We start from the raw sequence: 22,810 nt of genomic DNA, 5'->3' as shown, positions 1-22,810 counted from the left end.
CTCAATGCAAAACAGAGGGCTTCATCATCTACATATACTTTATCCTACTGAATACACTGCTACTTGTACAAAATGTAAAAAAAAATTATACAGAACAATTTCTGAGTCGCAGTAGTTTATTAATTTCATAACTAAAGCTAAAGCTGACAGAAATAAAAATGGCTGAATGAAGCATGCACTAACCTTTGTTTTATTCAGTCACAAAATGTCACCAAACAGTACCGTGACAGACAAGCATGTTAATATGGACACAGATGCATTCACTGCACAGTCAAGATGATTCAAAGTTCACAGGATGAGCCTGTGTTCTTAGTTTTGATGGTTGTTATCTGGGAATAACATACCTAGGAATGTTGTGGCTGACCGATCAGATTCAAGTATTCCACACAGCCTTTAATAATGCAAAATAATATATGTATTTGTTGTTTTAAAAATATATTGTATATAATTTCTGTGGAATGCTGATTCTGTGACTCTTTTGTGCTGTAGGTGACAGTGCTAAACATTTCCTTGAGACAGAGGAAGTGGAAGAACACCAGTTCTCGGATGCGGAAGAGTCCGATGACGAAGCTGAGGATAATGATGAAGGTGACGAGCAGACTTCATGCTCCTCTTCGTCATCCAAGTGGACGTCCATCTCCAGAGATGATTCTGGCTCGTGTGACATCTTAGGCCTTTCAAACCCAGGCTGGGAACAGCATCCCAAACCGCCTGTCAGTATGAGCCCTCGAAAGCCCAGCCACTATGGAGAAGCTTCCTCTCCGAAGACAACAAAGTCTATAGTGACACTTTTGCACCTTGATCCCACCACAGGAATGTGCTCATCCCCAATCCGTAGCCTTTCTCCTGGCCTGCAAATGTCCCCTGCTTTACCACAGTCTCCTGGACGGGACATGTCCCCTCTACGATGTCCTTCTCCAAGACTAAGTCTGTCTCCATCATCCTGTCTGTCCTCATTGTCTCCTTCTGACCGCTCGACTTCATCCTTCTCCGAGAGACGTGTGTCCCCCATTAGAGACCTGTCCCCCATACGGCCTTCGTCTCCCAGTTGTCCCCTGGCGTTGACTGTTGGGGCCAGTGTAACTATTCAGTACCAAGCTGACAGACCCAGAGCTTCAACAAAAGCCTCACCTAACAGGTTAAACCTCAAGAAAAAAACGGTGAGTGACTTCATGTGGCTTTTTCATGCTCTATGGGCATTCATTTTTGTGCAGACTGTGATAAGATCACTTAAGACACATTCGAAATCAAGGGCCGTATGTATGAAGTTGCACAGAGTAGAACTTTTAAGTGTGTCAAATTTCTAAGCATAGAAATAAATTGTCTTCTTAAGCTAAACTTAAGAATAAGAGTGATTCATAAGCTTTTTTAAAGGCCTTTGCATACGGGAGTCTAAAAATTTCATATACTTTTTTTTTTTTCGTATTCATATGCGAAGTAAACAAACCTGAGTTAGATGAATCTTAATTAATCAATTGCGAAAAAAAATGCACAACATTTTGGAGTTAGTAACAGTAATACTTTGTTCTCTTTTCTCCAACGTAGAAAAAGAAAGAGGAATAGGTTACATATTGTGTTCACACTGCGTTGAGGAAGCAGAGTTCAGTTCATTATCAAAGAACTGCGCCAGAGTATCCCAAAATGAAAAGTTTATTTCAGGAACCCAATAGAATTTTGATACAATACTTGTGATACTTCACACATTCACGTACATAAACAAATCCAGAACAGAGACTGGCAGTAACTGGAGATTATAATAGATGGCGGCAGCATTGACAGCAACAGATCGAAAGCAGACCATGCTTTCTATTGTAATATTATAATGTCTCTTTCTATATTTTTGATGCAGTACGTCAAATATATGGACATACGCACACACGCACACACACATGCACGTACACAGGCACACACCAAGCAGCAGAAGGTGAGAGATGCGCCAGTTACTGAATCCAGCATGTAGGGTTCTCAATTATCTACCACATTTTGTCTTTATTTTATGCACTGTGTTTGTTATAAAGTTATCTGTACTGTAGCTCAAATGACAACATTCTGTATTTAGCTTTTCAATTGTATGGTGGCTCTGAACTGTCAAAACAACTCTAAAAGCACTTTTTTTAGATGCAAAAAGCAGAAAAAAGTTGAACCCAGTTTGTCTTAGTTTATGACAAACTAAGTTTTCAGAGGCTTTGTCAATACGATTTACACAACTTAAGGTCGAAGTAATTTTTTTATTGTGTAAAAATTACAAATGAAAATTTTGGATTCTGTGTGCAATACCCTTAAGTGTTAAGACTAGGTCTCAGCTACTAAATTCTTAAAGGTCTTGTGAAGTGCTTTGAATGTGCATTTTTGTTTGACGCTGTTGAGTAAACTCACCTGAAGCAAGAAGACAGGGCGGGGCACAGAGCAGCTCCTCCTCCTTTTCAAAAACAGCCAATATAATTCAGTTTATATCACAACCCTGTAGTACGATGGCGTACGGCATCAGGTTTAGAACGAAGTAAATGTGCATGCATGAGCAGTTGTTGCTAGAAAGAGAACTAATTGTATTTCTTAATAAATAACTCATTACATTTTAACGTCTACACCAACCTCTCAATGTCCGGTACGTAATGGACTTGATCGATTATGTCGCTGTACTACAGAATGCAGCAATGATCTCCAGAGTCTGGGCCAATATTTATCAAGCTTCTCAAAGTGCCTCACATGAAATTACTCCTACTTGCAAACCTTAGTTTGAAGACAAGTTTTCAAATTTCTCAAAACTAAGAATTCCTCTTATTCTTCCAGTTATTTGTCACAGTTTGAGAGGTCTCTCAAGTGCTTAGGAATTGGCAGTAAGGGCTTGTGGTGGTGCTGTGGAGTAGAGAACTGTGCGACACACATTTTTTAATGACTTGTTGTCTGAGTAGTGAAATGCGAGCAGTGCAATTGACTAAACTTCCACTGCAAAAAATTGGCAACCGGACAGTGATTCACCGTCAGGTTGCAGATCCTTGGTTTGGAGACAGAGAACTATACAAATCTTTCAGTAGAGCAATAATGATTTTTATATGCTTGACAGCAAGCAGTTAATCAAATGGTATCATTTAGACCAGAGATGCCCAAACTAGGGCCTACAGGCCAAAGTTGGCCCAGGTTAACCTTTAATTTGGTCCGTCAACCAATCAGATGGCGACAACTGATGGGGAAGGTTGAGGCAAATCCCTTAAATAAAGATTGTCATTTTTAATTTAACATAACCTTTTGTTTGTTTGTTTGTTTGTTTGTTTGTTGCTGAGCTACTAAAAAAGCAAAACAGAAATTAAATGTTTTAATTAAATGTTGCAAATTAGTCAGATTTTGAAAGGGTCATAAAACCCCAAAACAATTTTTTTAGACATTTTATGGACAAATATACAGTTGAAATCAGAATTATTAGCCCCCCCCTGTTTATTTTTTCCCCCAATTTCTGTTTAACGGAGAGAATATTTTTTCACCACATTTTTAATCATAATAGTTTTAATAACTCATTTCTAATAACTAATTTCTAATAAAATTTATTTTATCTTTGTCATAATGACAGTGAATAATATTTGACTAGATATTTTTTAAGACACTTATATAAAGCTGAAAGTGACATTTAAAGGCTTAACTAGGTTAATTAGGTTAACTAGGAAGGTTAGGGTAATTAGGCAAGTTATTGTATATCGATGTTTTTTTCGAAAAAATCGGAAAAAAAAAATTGCTAAAAGGGGCTAATAATTTTGTCCTTAAAATGGTGTTCAAAAAAATGTTAAAAACTGCTTTCTTGCCAATATAAACGTATAAGACCTTAGTAGAAGGAAAAATATTATCAGACATGCTGTGAAAATTTCCTTGCCCTGTTAAACATCATTTGGGAAATATTTAAAAAAGAAAAAAAAATGAAAAAGGTGTCTAATAGTACTGACTTCAACTGTACATGAGTGGCATGTAGCAAAAAACCCAATTATGACACATTCGATTCCCTATCAAGTAAAACTCAGTTGAACTCCAATGTGTTATAAATGAGATTGTTTATGGTTTTATTGTAAGAAGTATATTATAAAATTAAAAAATATATATTTATAATGATTAATACGATTAAAGTTTTGTATGGTATATTTAGCTTCAGCCCAAAAAGTTCGGGCACCCCTGATTTAGACAGCCCATCATTTGTCAATGACTTGAGGTTGGTCACACCACCACTAACAGCACTCTGGTTAAAAATGTTATTAATAAAACTTGGTACAAATATTAACGTGTTGTTTCCTTTCCAATGTCAAGTATATATTGTAATATATTATCTTAAATTCCCTAATGTGTGAATTATTATTACATGAATTATTTAGAAAATGTCCTTAAATTAAGAAATGGTGTCATGGTCGTCATGCAAAAATCCATTTGTGGCACAGATAAGTGTTGTGAATCACCTCTAAAACGACACTTGAATTTTTTCCTACCCTTCACTAAAATTATGAATGAAATGCATGATAAGTAACCTTTAAGTGCAGCTTTGTGCCAACAAGTTTTTTTTTACTCTTAAGTCAATTGTATTCTTTTAAGTAATTCTCAGACGCTTGATAAATACGGGTCCTGGTTATTATTTTTTAAGCACAACACAGATTTACAAAAAAATATATATATTTGGAAAATATTTCTGAATGAGCCACGCTTCAGTTAGTAAACTGTGGGTTTCCTGTCTTCATAACTAAATATGCGGATCGTTCTTTCTTTGTCAAGTTTGTTTTAGTCCACTAATAGAAAGACCATTTTTATTATAGCACAAAAAGCTATTCATCTGAAAACAAGACAGCCAAAAACAGCCAAAATAAACACGCAAAAACAAATATCCTGATTCTAAAAGCACACTGTGTGTTATTTTAGTGTCACACCTTTATCAGAAATAGCAGCGAGGCCACCGGTCTTTACATACAATTAAAACCAAAACCTTCCATACCAACCCAAGAAATGATGGCTGAACTTAAAAATATATACTCATCTGTTTACCATCAACTGTCTGAAATACTAATTTGGGATGAACCAGAATTATCTTTAGCTAAATCCGCAAAACAAGACTTACCACACTCTTTAGAAAGAACGTCCTGCTCCTAGAATAAAGATGACTGCATTAGTGGTCACTCTACAATATCCAACAGACCACTTGGTGAATTCACTAAAATATTTTTTTCTGTCTCCTTTCAAGGAGAAAACACACAGTCCTCACAGAAGGACCAACATGACCCAGTCTTGGCCTCCAGCACACGGGCGTCTGTCCAGGAACATGCAGCCCAGGGAAGGCCAGCGTGTGTTAAGTCACCTGCCTCTGCACTCCCAGCCTCAGGTGATGATTCCCAATCTCAGCCTCACCATTCCTATCGGCGGGATCCAGATGGTGCAGCCACGCTCCAATATGCTCCTCCGGAGTACATCTCTGAACCACAGCGTAGCCCAGATGACTGTCACTGTGCTGACCAAGGAGAAAGGCGCTGGGAGGAGTCCTGTGGGTGAAGTTCCTCATCGGAAGAATCAGCTGATAGTGTTTACAGAGCCTGCGGTGGAGATGAGCTCCAAGAGTGAAGCTTCCTCTGATGAGGACAAAGAGCAAATCCATGGAGTGGTTCAAGCAGAGCTTTTTTCTAGAAAAAAAGAAGTTCCCAGTGTCGCAATGACAACCTGGAAGAGTATCTCTCAAAAAAATAACAGAAAGCATTCTCGAAGTCCCAAGAAAACTCAGCCGGTAGACGGCTCAAGAACATCTATGGATGCTAAGTGTTGAGGGAGAAGTTTAGACAAAAATGAAATGTCTGTCATTGTTTATATGCATATTACTCCAAACCTGCATGTTTGGCAGAATATTGCAATTTTTATTTTTTTTTCCACACAAAAATGCATTTGGTTATCTTTTAACATGGTTGGAAATTAAAGAGGGTTTAGGGCAATAATAATAATAATAATAATAATAATAAACTAAATTCAATATTGTGGCAAAAAAGTGCCTCCACTATTCGAGACTATCTGTTGCAACATGATTAAAGTGAAAATGGTTGAAAAGTAAAGCTTACAGCATTATATTTAGATTATTTACATATTAAACAAATATTTCACTGACAAAAACTGACAAATTCCCTCCTGTGATAACATTCAGCGATATATAGATATATAGATGCATCATATAGATATGATGCAAAGTTTAGAATTGTGATTTTATAATTAAATAAATTAATCTTATGGCCTGTTTACACCAAAAAATATAAAGATATTTAACTATATTGTATATACTGTATGAAATTCACAGTAGCACACAATATAGTTTGGTTTATTAACAGTTTGCAGTTTTGTTGAATGCATATTTAAATGCTTGTGTTTAAAAGAAGAAGAAGGGGGTATTCTATTTGGTTATCATTGCTTTTAACACAATTATTTGTTGGATTAAAAAAAACAACAGTATTGTCATTTATTTATTGTGATTGAATTAATATTTTAATTGTTATTATTTCAAAGAGGGTTTTTTTTTTTTTTTTGCATTTAAATAAAAAAGCTCCTTTAAATGATATGTAAGAGCTGCATTGAGAAAGTGGGAATGATTTTTTTGGCTATCTAAATAAATGAAAAATACTGTCTGACATTAAAAAATGCAAATCGATTTGAAGAGTCATGAAACCCCCCCTCTTTCAGCTCAAGTCTACCTCAGATTTAAACAAATAATGCCTCATGCTGCGCGTGGAGTGCTGAGACAGAGGGAGGACTGGGCGTGGCTGACAGAACAGGGGATAAAAGGGGAGTGATCAACTGTTGTCAGTTGAGACACAAACCGTGAGAAGACCCATGATTTTATAGTTTACAAAGTTAAAATGCAAAGAAATAAACAGTAGCTACATGTGTTATTCGTAATATATATATATATATATATATATATATATATATATATATATATATATATATATATATATATATATATATATATATATATATATATATAACCATAATTTGTTACATCATTATAAAGATAATCATGTTTATATAAACACTTTAAAGGAGTAGCAATTCCCTCCTCCTGAACTCCCAGGACACAGTGGAGCAGTGCATCAGGTCTCTTGCCCTATATTTCAACCATTAATACTGCCAGTAATGCCGAAAATTTTAAACATATGCAAACACAGCAACATCGAAATAGGCAATTTGTCTTAATGATAACAAACTCAACTGATAAGAGACAAAGTTCTATCATCTCCAATTCTTGTACAGCTCTCCTGACAAAAATGCTTGTTGCAAACCAACAGCTTTGCTGTATCGGCCCTGACAGATACATCAAAGATGTACAATTCATAGATGTACAATTCATCAGATTTCCGCAGATTTTTAGCCCATATTTGATTCTGTTTATTTACTTCATTTAATTTTAATAGTATATCTGACAAATATTACAAATTAAAATTAAATTTAAATTACAGTTTGTAAAGTAATATATAGTAGAGAGTAATACTTATAGTAAAGATATTATATGAGCGACTTGCTCATATAACATCAAATAAATTTACCAAATAAAGTGGATCTATTATATGGATTTGCATTGTAAACATTAAATAAATTTAAAACGGTATGTTTTTATTTAATATAAAAAGTTTTTAGTTATGATTCTCCCAAAATCATTCTGCATAAATATGCAGATTTTTTTTTTAAATTCTGCGCAGAAATAGCAAAAAATGTCTGCAGATTCTGTCTAACCCTACTCATAGGATAAGAAAACTCAGCTATGAATAATAATGAAAAACCGACATAACATCACTGGACAGGCAAATTCACGCTATGTCACAGATTTTGATCTGCAAAGCAGACGTATTACCGTCTGAAAATCAACAATGCCACTAATCCTCGCCTACTTTTTAAAACATTTTCCTCCCTCCTCTATCCTCCTCCTCCACCCGCATCCTCCACACTTACTACTGATGACTTTGCTACATTCTTCTGCACCAAAACTGCAAAAATCAGTGCTCAATTTGCTGCACCTACAACAAACACGCAAGATACAACACCAACACCACACACACTCACCTCTTTTTCTCAGCTCTCTGAGTCTGAGGTGTCCAAACTTGTGCTATCTAGCCATGCAACCACCTGTCCACTCGATCCCATTCCCTCTCATCTCTTGCAAGCCATCTCTCCTGCAGTCATACCAACACTGACTCACATAATTAACACATCTCTTGACTCTGGTTTATTCCCCACTACATTTAAGCAGGCTAGGGTAACCCCACTGCTAAAGAAACCCAACCTGGACCATACGCTACTTGAAAACTACAGACCAGTATCCCTGCTTCCATTCATGGCCAAGATTCTGGAGAAAGTAGTGTTCAATCAAGTCCTGGACTTTCTTACTCAAAACAATCTCATGGACAACAAGCAATCCGGCTTTAAGAAAGGCCACTCAACTGAGACTGCCCTGCTCTCGGTCGTGGAGGATCTCAGACTGGCTAAAGCAGACTCTAAATCATCAGTCCTCATTTTGCTGGACTTGTCAGCTGCTTTTGACACTGTCAACCACCAGATCCTGCTATCTACGCTTGAGTCACTGGGCGTTGCGGGCACTGTTATACAATGGTTTAGATCTTATCTCTCTGACAGGTCATTCAGGGTGTCTTGGAGGGGAGAGGTGTCCAACCTACAGCATCTAAACACTGGGGTACCTCAAGGCTCTGTTCTTGGGCCACTTCTCTTCTCCATCTACACATCATCTCTAGGACCAGTCATCCAGAGACATGGATTCTCCTACCACTGCTATGCTGATGACACCCAGCTATACCTCTCTTTTCATCCTGATGATCCCTCGGTTCCAGCTCGTATCTCAGCCTGCCTGTTGGATATTTCACACTGGATGAAAGATCATCATCTTCAGCTGAACTTCGCAGTAGTTTCTGCCAACCCGACTCTACACCATAACTTTTCAATCCAGATGGATGGGGCAACCATTACTGCATCCAAAATGGTGAAAAGCCTTGGAGTAACGATTGATGACCAACTAAACTTCTCTGACCACATTTCTAGAACTGCTCGATCGTGCAGATTTGCACTCTATAACATCAGAAAGATCCGACCCTTCTTATCTGAACATGCAGCTCAACTCCTTGTTCAAGCTCTTGTTCTCTCCAAACTGGATTACTGCAACTCTCTACTAGCTGGGCTTCCAGCTAACTCTATCAAGCCTCTTCAACTGCTCCAGAATGCAGCAGCACGAGTTGTCTTCAATGAACCTAAACGAGCACATGTCACTCCGCTGCTAGTCCGTTTGCACTGGCTGCCAGTTGCTGCTCGCATCAAATTCAAAACTCTGATGTTTGCCTACAAAGTGACTTCTGGCCTAGCACCTTCTTATCTGCACTCACTTCTGCAGATCTATGTGCCCTCCAGAAACTTGCGTTCTGTGAATGAACGTCGCCTCGTGGTTCCATCCCAAAGAGGGAAAAAATCACTTTCGCGAACGCTCACGCTCAATCTGCCCAGTTGGTGGAATGAACTCCCTAACTGCATCAGAACAGCAGAGTCACTCGCTATTTTCAAGAAACGACTAAAAACTCAACTATTTAGTCTCCACTTCACTTCCTAAGCTGCAATTGCCTCTTTGAATATCACACTAATTGTACAAAAAAAAAAAAAAAAAAAAAAAAAAAAAAAAAAACAACTACTAACACTTCCCTTCTTAGACTTTACAGACCTGAAACTTGCCTTTAGTACTTATTCATTGTTGCTCTTAGTTGTGTAAATTGCTTCCTTGTCCTCATTTGTAAGTCGCTTTGGATAAAAGCGTCTGCTAAATGACTAAATGTAAATGTAAATGTAAATGATCCCAGCCCAAAAATGATTTTAAACCCAGAAAATGAAATTAGTTGACAAAAGCTCAAAACTATCCCGTTTTCTCCACAATTAAAGCTGACAGATGTTAACATTGTATTAACTGATGCTCAACACACACAAATATGCTAAAATCACAAAATAATACTTGAGTGTTTCTTGAACCTTTAATGTCAATTGACTACCTTGATGTCAAAACAACATCAAATGGAAATTGTCGTAAAAAAAAAAAAAAAAAAAAAAAACACACATTAAAACAAATTACTGTCCAGAAAAATATTTTGTACATGTTTTTTGACGGCAACGAGATCAAGGTAGTTTACATGTATTATAGGGATACAAACTCCAGTGTAAGTTTGCACCTTTCTTACATAAAAATACTTTCTGAGTCATTACTTTATAGGTCAAAATGGCATCAATGTGTTGATGTTAAACTGACGTCAAAGGTTTGACATCAAATCGATTTGCATTTTTAATGTGTTTTTTGATATCCTTTTGACATCAAAGTGCCTGCAGAGATGTTGTCATAACCAGCAGGTCCACATCTAACCCTCCAAATTGATTTGACTTTCTCAATTTAGCTCTCAAATATTAGTTAAGTAGTCTATAATAAATTAGAGAATATACAAGACAACAAAGAGTTCTGCAGTCACTTCAATTAGGTTCAAGTTCTGCACTCTCTCCACAAATCCACATATAATTAATATGACTGCTTCACCGCTCAATCATTTTATTTACATCAAGTTTGCTCTATTTACAGTGTGCTATAGTACGACTGCAAAAATCTAAATGTAGGATCGCTAAATATATTTGTTAAACAGACAGGACTGGGATTGGCTACAGTGTTTAATGTTTCATCCTTTTACTCATAGAAATAGATCAACATGTTATACTGTCATCACTTTTTACAATTATTTATTCTTGCCGCCTGTAAGTAAAGCATTTTTTTTTTTTTTTCAAATTAGATCTATGTGAAACTGTTGTTTCATATATGACGTTTTGTCCCAAGGATAGTGGATGTTTACATGAGACACTTTAAACAACAATCTTAATTATGTCAGTTATTGATGTAATTAGCATATTTAAATTACACATGTATGTCAGCAAATATAAAAACCAATACATAAATGCTGTTCAAGACTATAGCATGGTTTCAGAAGACTTAAACTGAAGGCATGGGTTGTATGGTCCACTTTTAGACTATTTTAAAAATGACTTGAGCCTGTACATTTTGTCTAACATGATGGTATAGATTTGAAGATGCATAAATAATGACAGAATTTACATTTTCGGATAAACTGTCCTTCAGATTTTGGGTATACCAGAGAATTGAAGTTATTGGGACTTCGTTAAACCATCTGAGTAAGTTTTTTGCTTGGTTAAACCTTGATGTGTTGATACATTATGTTCCCGACTTATGTATATTTTCTTGATTGCTGTCTACCTTTTACACACACACCAAGCACGCATGTACTGTACATGCGTGTGTAAGATATGTAGGGTAAAATGAATACACTTTATTACACATATTTAATTAAACTATATATAAGGTGCCAATGAAATTCACGTTTTCACGTTTTATTGTGTTACAGCATGAAACCATTTAAGGAATTTTCCACTCATCACGAATACTACATTAATAATAAAAAATCTATATCCTACTGTAAATCTTAATAGATATCCTACTGTACAAATGTATGTTTTTATATGCATTTATACTCTATTCTATAGCATTGCGGTGTATGTGTGTTTTTCTTTATTGTACGTGACGGTCAGTTGAATATTTTGACCAGAAATTAAAACACTCATGCATTTCCAGTAACTAGTCTATAGAATGTGGTCAAACTCAGAAGATGAACAGCTCTGCTTGATGGTTCAGATGTTCTCGTGGTGTTGATTATTTAGATGTGGGAAGATGTCAGTATGGTGTTCCTCCCGTTGTGATGTATTCAGGTAGACAGAGATCTCTTGTGTAATCTGCAGACAGGATAAAAATGATCAGAAATATACGAGTAACAAGAATTTGGATTAGAACTTGGTTTCTGTTTCTTTGGCTATGTTTGTTTTATTCGATAAACTATGCACAAAATCCTGAAGTGTTCTGTCTTGATTCCATTTCATATTATATGCAAAGATGTTGTTATTCCACGCTATGGATTATGGTAATTACAAATAATTCACATTCTTATTTATGAATTTTAGCTTTTCTAATTTCTTGCTATTTTAATAAACAAATAATATTATAATTATAATATATTATATATATATATATATATATATATATATATATATATATATATATATATATATATATATATATATATATATATATATATATATACATATACAGTACTTATAAACAATATATTTAATACTGTATAATGACTGGCAAAATTTGTGAAACATTTAACATACTTAGGAGTGGTTTCAGTTGTTTTTGTTGAACTGGATGGAACCCATGAAATTAATGTCATCATTATCCTCTGTAAACCATAGAGACAACACAATCAGATTTAGGTAATTTTCATAATGTATAAAGACATAATGATAATATTATGAATAATAATAAGAATAACCAAATATTATTTCAATCGAAATGGAAAAACAACAACAATATGTCATAGTCTATAAGTGTGTGTGTGTGAATGATGGAGTGTATGGGGGTTCCTCAGTGCTGGTTGCGGCTCTAAAGGCAGCTGCTGCATAAAACATTCATTCATTCATTCATTCATTTTCTTTTGGGCTTAGTCCCTTTATTAATCTGGGATCGCCACAGTGGAATGAACCGCCAACTTATCCAGCAAGCTTTTATGCAGCAGATGCCCTTCCAGCTGCAACCCATCCCTGGGAAACATCTACACACATTCATTCACTCTTACACTATGGACAATTTAGCCTACCTAATACCGAGGCTCGAACCAGTGACCTTCTTGCTGTGAGGCGACAGCACTACCTAGTGTGCCACTGCTTCGCCTGCATAAAACATATGACAGAGTAATTATTTGATAAATCAGGGATTAAGCCGAAAGATAGTGATTGAGTATTATTTAAAACTAGACAAAAACACTTAATCTGATGTGTTGTGCTGTGTGAGATAAAATCATTTTTTGGAGGCAGAAAAGGTCAATATTGTAAAACTTGTTAAGTTTTGTAATAATGTTGAAAACTGTTGTATGTAAAAGGTCACATAAGTACAATTATGTGTACAGTTTGAGTACAGTTTCATGACTTTGTTTCTTAACAAACTGTACTTAAGTACTTATTAATAATTGCAAATGAAAAAGTTTCAATTTGAGTGCACTGTAAATTACTTTAGAAACATTAACCATGTTTTGGTGTTTAATAATGTACTGAAGCACATATAAACTTGTTTATAAATATTCATTTATTCGTTTTCTTTTCGGCTTAGTCCCTTTATTAATCCAGGGTCGCCACAGTGGAATGAACCGGCAACTTATCCAGCACATTTTTTTTTACGCAGTGGATGCCCTTCCAGCCGCAAATATCTGGGAAACATCCACACACTCTCATTGACTCATACACTACGGACAATTTAGCCTGCCCAATTCACCTGTACCATATGTCTTTGGACTGTGGGGGAAACCGGAGCACCCGGAGGAAACCTACGCGAATGCAGGGAGAACATGCAAACTCAACACAGATACGCCAACTGACCCAGCCGAGGCTCGAACCAGCGACCTTCTTGCTGTGAGGTGACAGCACTACCTACTGCGCCACTGCGTTGCCTGTTTATAAATTTTGTAAGGTGTTATGTACTACTTAAATGTCTACTTAAATAGCACTGCTTAAATGTGGTTAAATGCATGGCCCACAATTACATATATTTTAGCTAAATGTCAGTATTTCCTTCTGAGTGTATCTGGCATTACACTTTCTGTCTCAAACAGGCTTTATCAGCCAGTGGAATGAGCCTGCAGAGGCCAAAAGATGTTGTTCAGCACTATCAACTCCAACAGAAGCTGGGGTCGTCCTAGCCAGTGAAATGTTTATGTGCACTTTAACCTCATGATTAGGATACATTTGACCCCATCTAAAAGCCATGTTACTGTGCGACCTGTAAGAATATGTTTAGAGCATGCCAAAGCAGTTTGGTAATAAACAACGCCCTCTACTGGTACATGACCACGTAAAAGAAAAAAAAAAGATCAAAGTTACATCAGAATTTTATTTTCTTGTTAATTTATTCATTCATGCATTTTCTTTCGGCTTAGTCCCTTTATTCATCAGGGGTCGCCACAGCGCAATGAACCGCCAACTTATCCAGTATATGTTTTACACAGCGGATGCCCTTTCAACTGTAACCCAGTAATGAAAAACATACTCATTCACACACATAGTTAGTTTATCCAATTCACTTCTAGCGCATATTGGGCTGTGGGCAGCGTAGGGGAAAGCGGAGCACCCGGAGGAAACTCACGCGAACATGCAAATTTAACACAGAAATTCCAACTGGTTTAGCCGGGACCTTCTTGCTGTAAGGCAGCAGTGCTAACCACTGAGCCAGCATGTCATTCATTCATTCATTCATTCATTCATTCATTCATTCATTCATTCATTCATTCATTCATTCGTTCATTCGTTCGTTCGTTCGTTCGTTCATTCGTTCATTCGTTCATTTTTATTATTTACTTATAATTTATAAAGTATAATGTTGTAATTAAATATCTTGTATCTGTAAAATTACAAAATAACACAATACAGGAACTCTTAACTGAGCGTTGCAAGACTCTTTTGTTGGGGATTTGTTTAAAAAAAAAAGAATAAAGAAAAAAAACTGCAAAGTTTATTTACGATAAAGTTTGAGGTCATGGTCTATAAATTGCCAGATTTACCCAGTACGCATTTCTTGAATTTCCTCCCAAACTCGTTCGCTTAATAACATTTTAGGCAATGTGAATATTAATGTAATTAATAAATTATATCACTAGATGTCGCTGTGAATGCACTAAAATAAAGGAAAAAAACAATGTTGCCTTGAGTCAGTTATCAATAAAAGATCAGGGGCTGTATAACTTCTTAAAAATGCTCTTAAGAGTAGTCTTAAACTTTGACTTAAGTGTCAAAAAATCTTAGTAAGAAGTAGGACTTTTTTAAGAGCAGGAGAGATTAATAAAGAATCTAAAAGCCTCTTTCAGTAAAGTTTGAGACTGATTCTTAAGTTCTGACTTAGGAGTTGTAAATTAAGGACTACAATGAATAAAACACAAATTGGCTGCAAGGATGAAGTCACAGCAACATGACGACACCATTTACTGATGAATTAATACCATAAAAATTATTCAATAATTTATATTTTAAATTATTGAATAATTTTTATGGTATTAATTCATTAAGAAGTAGTTTTGCATTATGTGAAAAAATTATAAATAATTACATGCAGTTTACACAATCTTGCACAAATTGATCATTGCATGGAAAAATGTAATTCTACGTAAGTCATTAAGCTAATAAATCACATAATTGTAAATTGTACCTAGCTGTATATGAAAGAAAAACCAAAGTTTAAAACCCTTAAAAAATGGATTAAAAAAGAAAACCAAACTGATCCAAGGAGGAATCTGTTCTAGATGGCGTCCAGGGGAACATAATTTTGTTCAAATTACCCAGTGAGGCTACTCTCTGAAAGAACCCGAACATCATGGGTTGACCCTGGCCATTTTGGTATAAGATCCAAGATCTTGTAATTGGCATCAAACACAAATTGAACATTGATACTGTGAAATATTTTTCTATTGACATATGCCTCCTCATTTACAGTCAGAGCAATGATACAAACATGAGTGCCATCAATGGCTCCAACAACTCCAGTGAAGCCTGCAATCCTCATAAAAGCCGTTTGCTTTTTCTGTAGTTTTGGGGTCACTTAGAAAGTCTATGAACTGCCTTATTATGTTTGGTGTTGTTAGTGCTGCTATAGTGCTGTTTATGACTCTGCTGACTGTGGATTGTGATGGGCCTAAGTCATTGCTGGTGCACTGCTGCATCTTTCCAGTTGCCAAAGAGCACAATGTCATTATTACCTTCATTTCTGCAGTTAAGGCATTGTTTGGTAGAATGTGAGAATTTATGGCATTTCTAACTAGATTAGTTAAAAAAAGATCACCTTCATGATCAAACGTTTTAGCAACTCCGTCATCATATATTTGCAACACATTTTTTTTTCTTGAAAGGTGCATGGTTTCCCCCTCTCTACTGTCATTTTGTTACTCCTAACTAGGTTAAGATACATCCCAAACACTCCTAAATAATTTAGGAGCTGAGACAAAGTCTTAACACTTAAAAACCTTTATAAATCAATTAATCTTAAGTCTAGAAATAATATAATATAATATAATATAATATAATATAATATAATATAATATAATATAACATAACATAATATAATATAATATAATATAATATAATATAATATAATATAATATAATATAATATAACATAACATAATATAATATAATATAATATAATATAATATAATATAATATAATATAATATAATATAATATAATATAACATAACATAATATAATATAATATAATATAATATAATATAATATAATATAACATAATATAATATAATATAATATAATATAATATTTTGACACACTTAAGAGTAAAATTCTACTCTGAGCAGCTTTATACTGCCCCAGATTAGCTAAGTAAACCATCTTATCAATTATACATATAATTGTGTAATGTAACTTACTTTGTCGGTAAATGTATCCACATCTTAATGTTTAGTTAGGTAAGCCTCGTTTTGTTAAGCTATAATGTAAATAAAATTGCAATCAATAAAATAAATGCATTTCATCACACCTTTAAGAGAGTCTCTACTGAAATTACATTTCTGATGTCATTCTTTAATTAAAAATCTAATTGTAATTACAGATTAATTAGATGAAGAACAAAAATAACATAAATGCATAAACCCAATTTCAAGTTCAACTTGGGACCAAAATGATTAACCGGTTTCATAGCAAACGTTGGTTACTGGTTTTGCTGTAGCTATCAGTACTGGCATATGTTTGTTTATGCTTAGACTATGCAGGTCGTTTTGAAAATACAATGAGGGTTTATCAGTCTTGCCCTCATGATGCCTGAGTTCCAGACGCCGATCCAGAAATGTTGTTTATGTTCATTAGTGATACAGGTTATGTCCTACCTCACACCAGAGGAATGCACAGGAAGTGGAAATGGAAGTGTGTGTAGACATGATCTATATGGTCATGCATTGTGACTCGTTAAATGATGTTTCAAATCTTTTTAAACCCCATGAAATACTAAAAAAATAATTAATAATAATAATGAATGGAACGGTGGCTTAGTAGTTAGCACTGTCACCTCACAGCAAAAAGGTCGCTGGTTCGACTCCCGGCTGAGCCAGTTGGCATTTCTGTGTGGAGTTTGCATGTTCTCCCTGTGTTAGCTTGGGTTTTCTCCGAGTGCTCCGATTCCCCCACATTCCAAATACATGCGGTGTAGGTAAACTGAATAAACTAACTTGGCCATAGTCTATGAGTGAATGTGAGAGTGTATGGGTGTTTCCCAATACTCAGTGGTAAAATTTCTGTCTGAGGTGAGATTAAAATTTATAAAGACAGTCACTATGCAAAAATCGACAGTAGTTGCATAGAGGAGGGGCAGCATCGCTACAATATCAAGCTTCCATGGTAGGTGAGGTAAATGCAGCATTAAGAGTGAAGGGCAAAGAGCACAAACAGATTAAGATGTTATGAAGATCAGTAAAGCATAGAAGAACAAGCGTACTAAAAACCTTTTAAAAAAGAAGCAGCATTTAAAACTGTTACAATGTTTTAGTCAACAACACAGCCACTGAACTGAACAAGAACTGGAGACATGTACTCAATTAATGGAGTTCTGAGTCACGATGAGGGAATCAGATTTTGTGAGAATAGATTAACTGTAGTTCCCATAAGAAGGACCACTACTGAGTTTTAGAAAAGATTTTAATTTTTGTTAAATAGCAGGAAAATAATTATGAAAAAAAATGTCACAAGGGATGGAAGACATATCATGTTGGTTGTCATCAATGTAGCAAAAAAAAATGTGCAGGCTACCATATTTCCTAAAAAATATAACTAAGAAAAAGGTTAATGGATAATGAATAGGGCAACAAATAGAACAAGGGAACACCAGTGGTAACTTTGATTATTTTGGAATCAGAATATTTAAGTTGACCAAACTATATGAAAACAGAAATAGGATCTAAACCAGGATATGAATGAACTCATCTGAAGCTAATCTGTATGGTGTAAATATGTATTATTCATTCCTTCATTGATTTTCCTTCACCTTAGTCTCTAATTCAGAGGTCACCACAGCTAAATGAACTGCCAACTGTTCAAACGTATATGTTTTATTCAGCAGATGCCCTTCCAGCTGCAGCCAAGTTTTGGAAAACACCCATACACACTCATTAACACACACTCATACACTACAGACAATTAAGCTTACCCAATCCACTTATAGTGCATTTCTTTGGACTGTGGAGGAAACCAGAGCACCTGGGGGAAACCCAAGCCGACACGAGGAGAACATGCAAACTCCACATAAAAATTCTTGCTGTGATAAAATGTATATTATGCGAGACATTAACAAAAGGCTGCACTTAGATCAAGACAGATATGTATAATAGACCAGGACAATTTCAACTGACTTTTTACTTCTTTTTAGATATACAACATACAACTTGTTCTATATGTATGAATAGGAGTAAAATGTGTTACTCTAGTTGTACATGTCATTGTTCTTATGCAATGCTCCACTTTTTAAAATGTTATGTTTTAGCTAAAAATACATAACATTCAGTCATGCTTTCTCACTAACATTTGTTAATGTAATATTGTGTCAGAGGCAGTGAAAATAAGAGTTGTAACTATGACAAAAGTAAAAAAAAAAAACACTTTGTCCAACTGCTTGTTAAAGTAACTTTCTAATCAGCCAATCTCATGGCAGCAACTCAATGCATTTACACATGGCCAAGATGATCTGCTGCAGTTCAAATCGAGCATCAGAAAGAGGAAGAAAGGTGATTTAAGTGACTTTGAACATGGCATAGTTGTTGATGCTGATCTAAGTTTTTCAGAAACTGCTGATCTACTGGGATTCCACGCATAACTATCTCCAGGTTTTACAAAGAATGGTCAGAAAAAGAGAAAATATCCAGTGAGTGGCAGTTCTGTGGGCACAAATGCCTTGTTGATGCCAAAGGTCAGAGGAGAATGGAGAGATTGGTTCGAGCTGATAGAAAGGCAACAGTAACTCAAATAACCACTCATTACAACTGGGGTACGCAGAAGAGCATCTCTGAAACACATCTAACCTTAAGGCAGATGTGCTACAGCAGCAGAAGACCACACCCGGTGCCACTCCTGTCAGCAGAAACAGAAAACAGAAGTTACAATTTGCACAGGCTCACCAAAACTGGATAATAGAAGATTGGAAAAACGTTGCCTGGTCTGATGAGTCTCGATTTCTCCTGTGACATTCGGATGGTAGGGTCAGAATTTGGCATCAACAACATAAAAGCATGGATCCATCCTGCCTTGTATCAACGGTTTAGGCTGCTGTTGGTGGTGTGATGTTGTGGAACACTTTGAGTCCATTAGTACCAATTGAGCATTGTATCAATGCCACAGCCTACCTGAGTATTGTTGCTGACCATGTCCATCCCTTTATGACCACAGTGTACCCATCTTCTGATGGCTACTGCCAGCAGGATATAGCGCCATGTCATAAAGCGCAAATCATCTAAGACTGGTTTCTTGAACATAAAAATGAGTTTACTTTACTCAAATGGCCTCCAGAGCCATCAGATCTCAATCATGAAGGATTAAGGCACTTCTGAGAGCAAAAGTTGGTCCAACCCAGTACTAGTAAGGAATCCCTAATAAAGTGAGTGTAATGAAGAACAGACCCCAAAACAGAACACCTGTTACAACTTCAGATATTTTGAATGGTAAACCTTTAAGTTTAATGAACTGTGTTAGCGTGAGATTCTTAACAAGACACGTTAGCTATTGCTGCTAAGAGCAGTGGGCAGTAAAAAATCTAACAACATCATGCAGTCAAGGATATTTTTGGGCATACAAGGTTGTGACAAACCTTGAATCAGGCCATTCCTTCTAACCATTGAAGGGTGAAAATGGAAGGTAAAACGTCAATGAGTCAGCTTTGTGGCCCGCCAGAAAATAATAAATCATCTCATGTCACATTCCAAGAAAGTGAATCTGTTTATCATTGTTTGGAATTCCTCAAACACCTCTGTACAGGGGGCATAAACATCTAAGCGATTTACCTGCAGGAGATATGTGATAAGGACACATTTTGCAATTTTGAGGGAGTGTTAATCTGCCAATGTGTTTCTAAACAGCTTGAACCAGTGGCATGTCTGACACTAGATTGATGCATAATCGTTGGATAATCATCAGCATTACTCATATGAAGATTTTTAGTGATTTGACCATATCAGAACATAAAACTTTGCTTATCCTCCATTGTTACAATCAAACAACTACACTGTGTTAGATGAAGTCAAATGTGTAAGGATGACACTGCAGATTAAACATTATTTAAATGTAATTTTGAATAACACTTTACATCATTCATTCATTCATTTTCCTTCAGATTAGTCCCTTTTTTCATCAGAGGTTGCCACAGTGGAATGAACCGCCAACTTATCCAACATATGTTTTACACAGCAGATGCCCTTTCAGCTGCAACCCAGTACTGAAGAACATCCATACACACTCATTCACACACATTCACTGTGGCCAATTTAGTTTATTTAATTCACCTGTACAATATGTCTTTAGACTGTGGGGGAAACCAAAGCAGACCCGGAGGAAACCCATGACAACACGGAGAGATCATGCAAACTCCTCACAGAAATGTCAACTGGCACAGCCGAGTGACCTTGCTGTGAGATGACAGCGCTACCCATTGCACCACGCTGTCACCCCTTGAAAATTATCTAGTTTTCTAATTGATATGTCTTCAATGTATTAGGCAACCCATCAAAATTGTTCTTATTTAAAGCATGACAAAAAATAAAATTTTATTTAGGTTAGGATGACACACACACATACACACACACACACACACACACACACACACACACACACACACACACGCAAACAGGTTATGAGTAGGCCCACACAGAATCTGCACGCGCAGAATTCTGCAGATTTTCCACAAATTTTTAGCCCATCATTAATTCTGTTTATTTACTTGTGTAAATGTGTGTACATCTATATTTATTCAGTTTTTAAATTAATTACAGTAATATTATTGACTGATATGCGAATGTTCATCTGATTTGTGTACAATTCAGTTTGTACAGTAATTATTATCTGTCTTTTAGCAGATATATTATGAGAGACTTGCTTTGTTTACCAAATAAAGTGATTCTAATCGAATTTGCATTTTAAACATTAAATAAAAGTTGAAAGGATATTATTTTTTTATTTCACATATTAAGGTTTTAGTTGTGATACTTCCAAAGTAATTTCACAGAAATCCACAGATTTTTACCAAAATTCTCCACAGAAATAGCAAAACAAAACAAATTAACTTTTTATTCTGTGAACATTTTATTTCATTATTTTATATTTTATATTTTTATTCAATTTTCATTCATTTTATACAGTATTAGTTGTAAAATAGAAAAAAATTTGAGAAAAAAGAAAAATCTTGTTTTTCACAAAGGATAGTCAACCATGCGGGTTGTTTGCAGCTTTATTTCATACAGAGCTGATGAAATATCTCTATGTTATGTCAATGCTGTCTATTTATGGGTCTGTGTGGAATAATGTACTTCATAAAGCCAGAATGCAGTTTCAACAATGACATCATAATTCCACTTTGAACAAATTAAGCATGTCATCTTTGTTATTCTCCCTCCCTCCCTCCCTCTCTCTCTCTCTCTCTCTCTCTCTCTCTCTCTCTCTCTCTCTCTCTCTCTCTCTCTCTCTCTCTCTCTCTCTCTCTCTCTCTGTGCGAGTGCATGCTGGGAGTGTGTGGACAGATTCGGGTGAGAGTACCTCTCTGTGAGAGTGAAAATTTCTGTTTCTTTACTATCCCTTCCCTTCTAAATTATAGAGCTAGATTAGAGTTGTTGTTTTTTCCCTCCTTTTCTGATCCCTGACATCGGTCAGTGAGCGAGGAGGAGGATGAGTTCAGATGCGAGAGATTTCTCGCGTTTAACACTCAAACATGGGTGTAAATGTATACCTGACGCCCAGGTTTCAGTGGAGGACTGTCTCATCGCTGTTAGTTTGGCGATCGGTGGTACTAATATCAAATCAGCCTCCCGTATGAATAAGGCAATCGTGTTCTTTCTGAGTGAAAGTCAAATGGTAGATAACCTGATTGAATCGGGGCTGATAATCAAAGATGCATTCGTACCGGTTTTGCCTTTGTCAAGTCCATCCAAGAAAGTTGTTTTATCAAACGTACCTCCGTTTGTTAAAAACGAAAAACTAGATCAAATACTCCAGAAGTATGGTAAAATAGTAAGTCCCATCAAAATGATTCCACTTGGATGCAAAAACCCTGAAATTAAACATGTGATGTCTTTTCGGCGTCAGACCTTTATGATTTTGAATTCTCCGAATGATCCACTAAATCTGTCAGTGAAACTAAGTATTGACGGTAAAGATTATACAATTTTTATCACCTCAGATTCTATGAAGTGTTTTGTCTGCGGCGGTTTTAATCACGTTAGACAAAGTTGTCCAAATCGAGACAGACCTGTGGCCGCTCCTGCGGCTCCGACTGCAGATGCGGAGAACAGCGAGGAGGCGCTCGGTACAGAGGTTGTTTCGGCGGCCGGGGCTTCAGAACCCCGACCGGGTGAGGCGACTGAGGTGCCGGGCGACCTGCCCGATAACCCGGTGCTAGTCGCCTCTAAAGACGGCCTGGAAG

The 22,810-nt window shown here is 36.1% G+C and overlaps 1 protein-coding gene across 6 annotated transcripts in view; it reads left to right on the top strand.

Moving 5' to 3' along the window:
* The window catches only part of hivep3a (HIVEP zinc finger 3a), a 91,145-nt gene extending 84,300 nt beyond the window's left edge, over positions 1 to 6,845 (top strand). For 3 of the 6 annotated variants that reach the window (XM_005159549.6, XM_073931604.1, XM_005159548.6), the window contains 2 exons: positions 490 to 1,160; positions 5,207 to 6,845. In XM_005159549.6, the coding sequence (XP_005159606.1) occupies positions 490 to 1,160; positions 5,207 to 5,779 (1,244 nt within the window). In that variant the 3' untranslated portion in view covers positions 5,780 to 6,845. Of the gene's footprint in view, positions 1 to 489; positions 1,161 to 5,206 lie in introns of those variants that run through there. The other 3 variants (XR_012394973.1, XR_012394974.1, XM_009294139.5) reach the window with 1 other exon arrangement.
* Positions 6,846 to 22,810: the final 15,965 nt, after the last annotated feature.

This window comes from Danio rerio, chromosome 19 (genome assembly GCF_049306965.1).
Source record: "Danio rerio strain Tuebingen ecotype United States chromosome 19, GRCz12tu, whole genome shotgun sequence".
NCBI classification, from domain to species: Eukaryota; Metazoa; Chordata; class Actinopteri; order Cypriniformes; family Danionidae; genus Danio; species Danio rerio.
The sequence above is the reverse complement of the archived record's forward strand: the minus strand, read 5'-3'. Positions and strand labels throughout refer to the sequence as shown.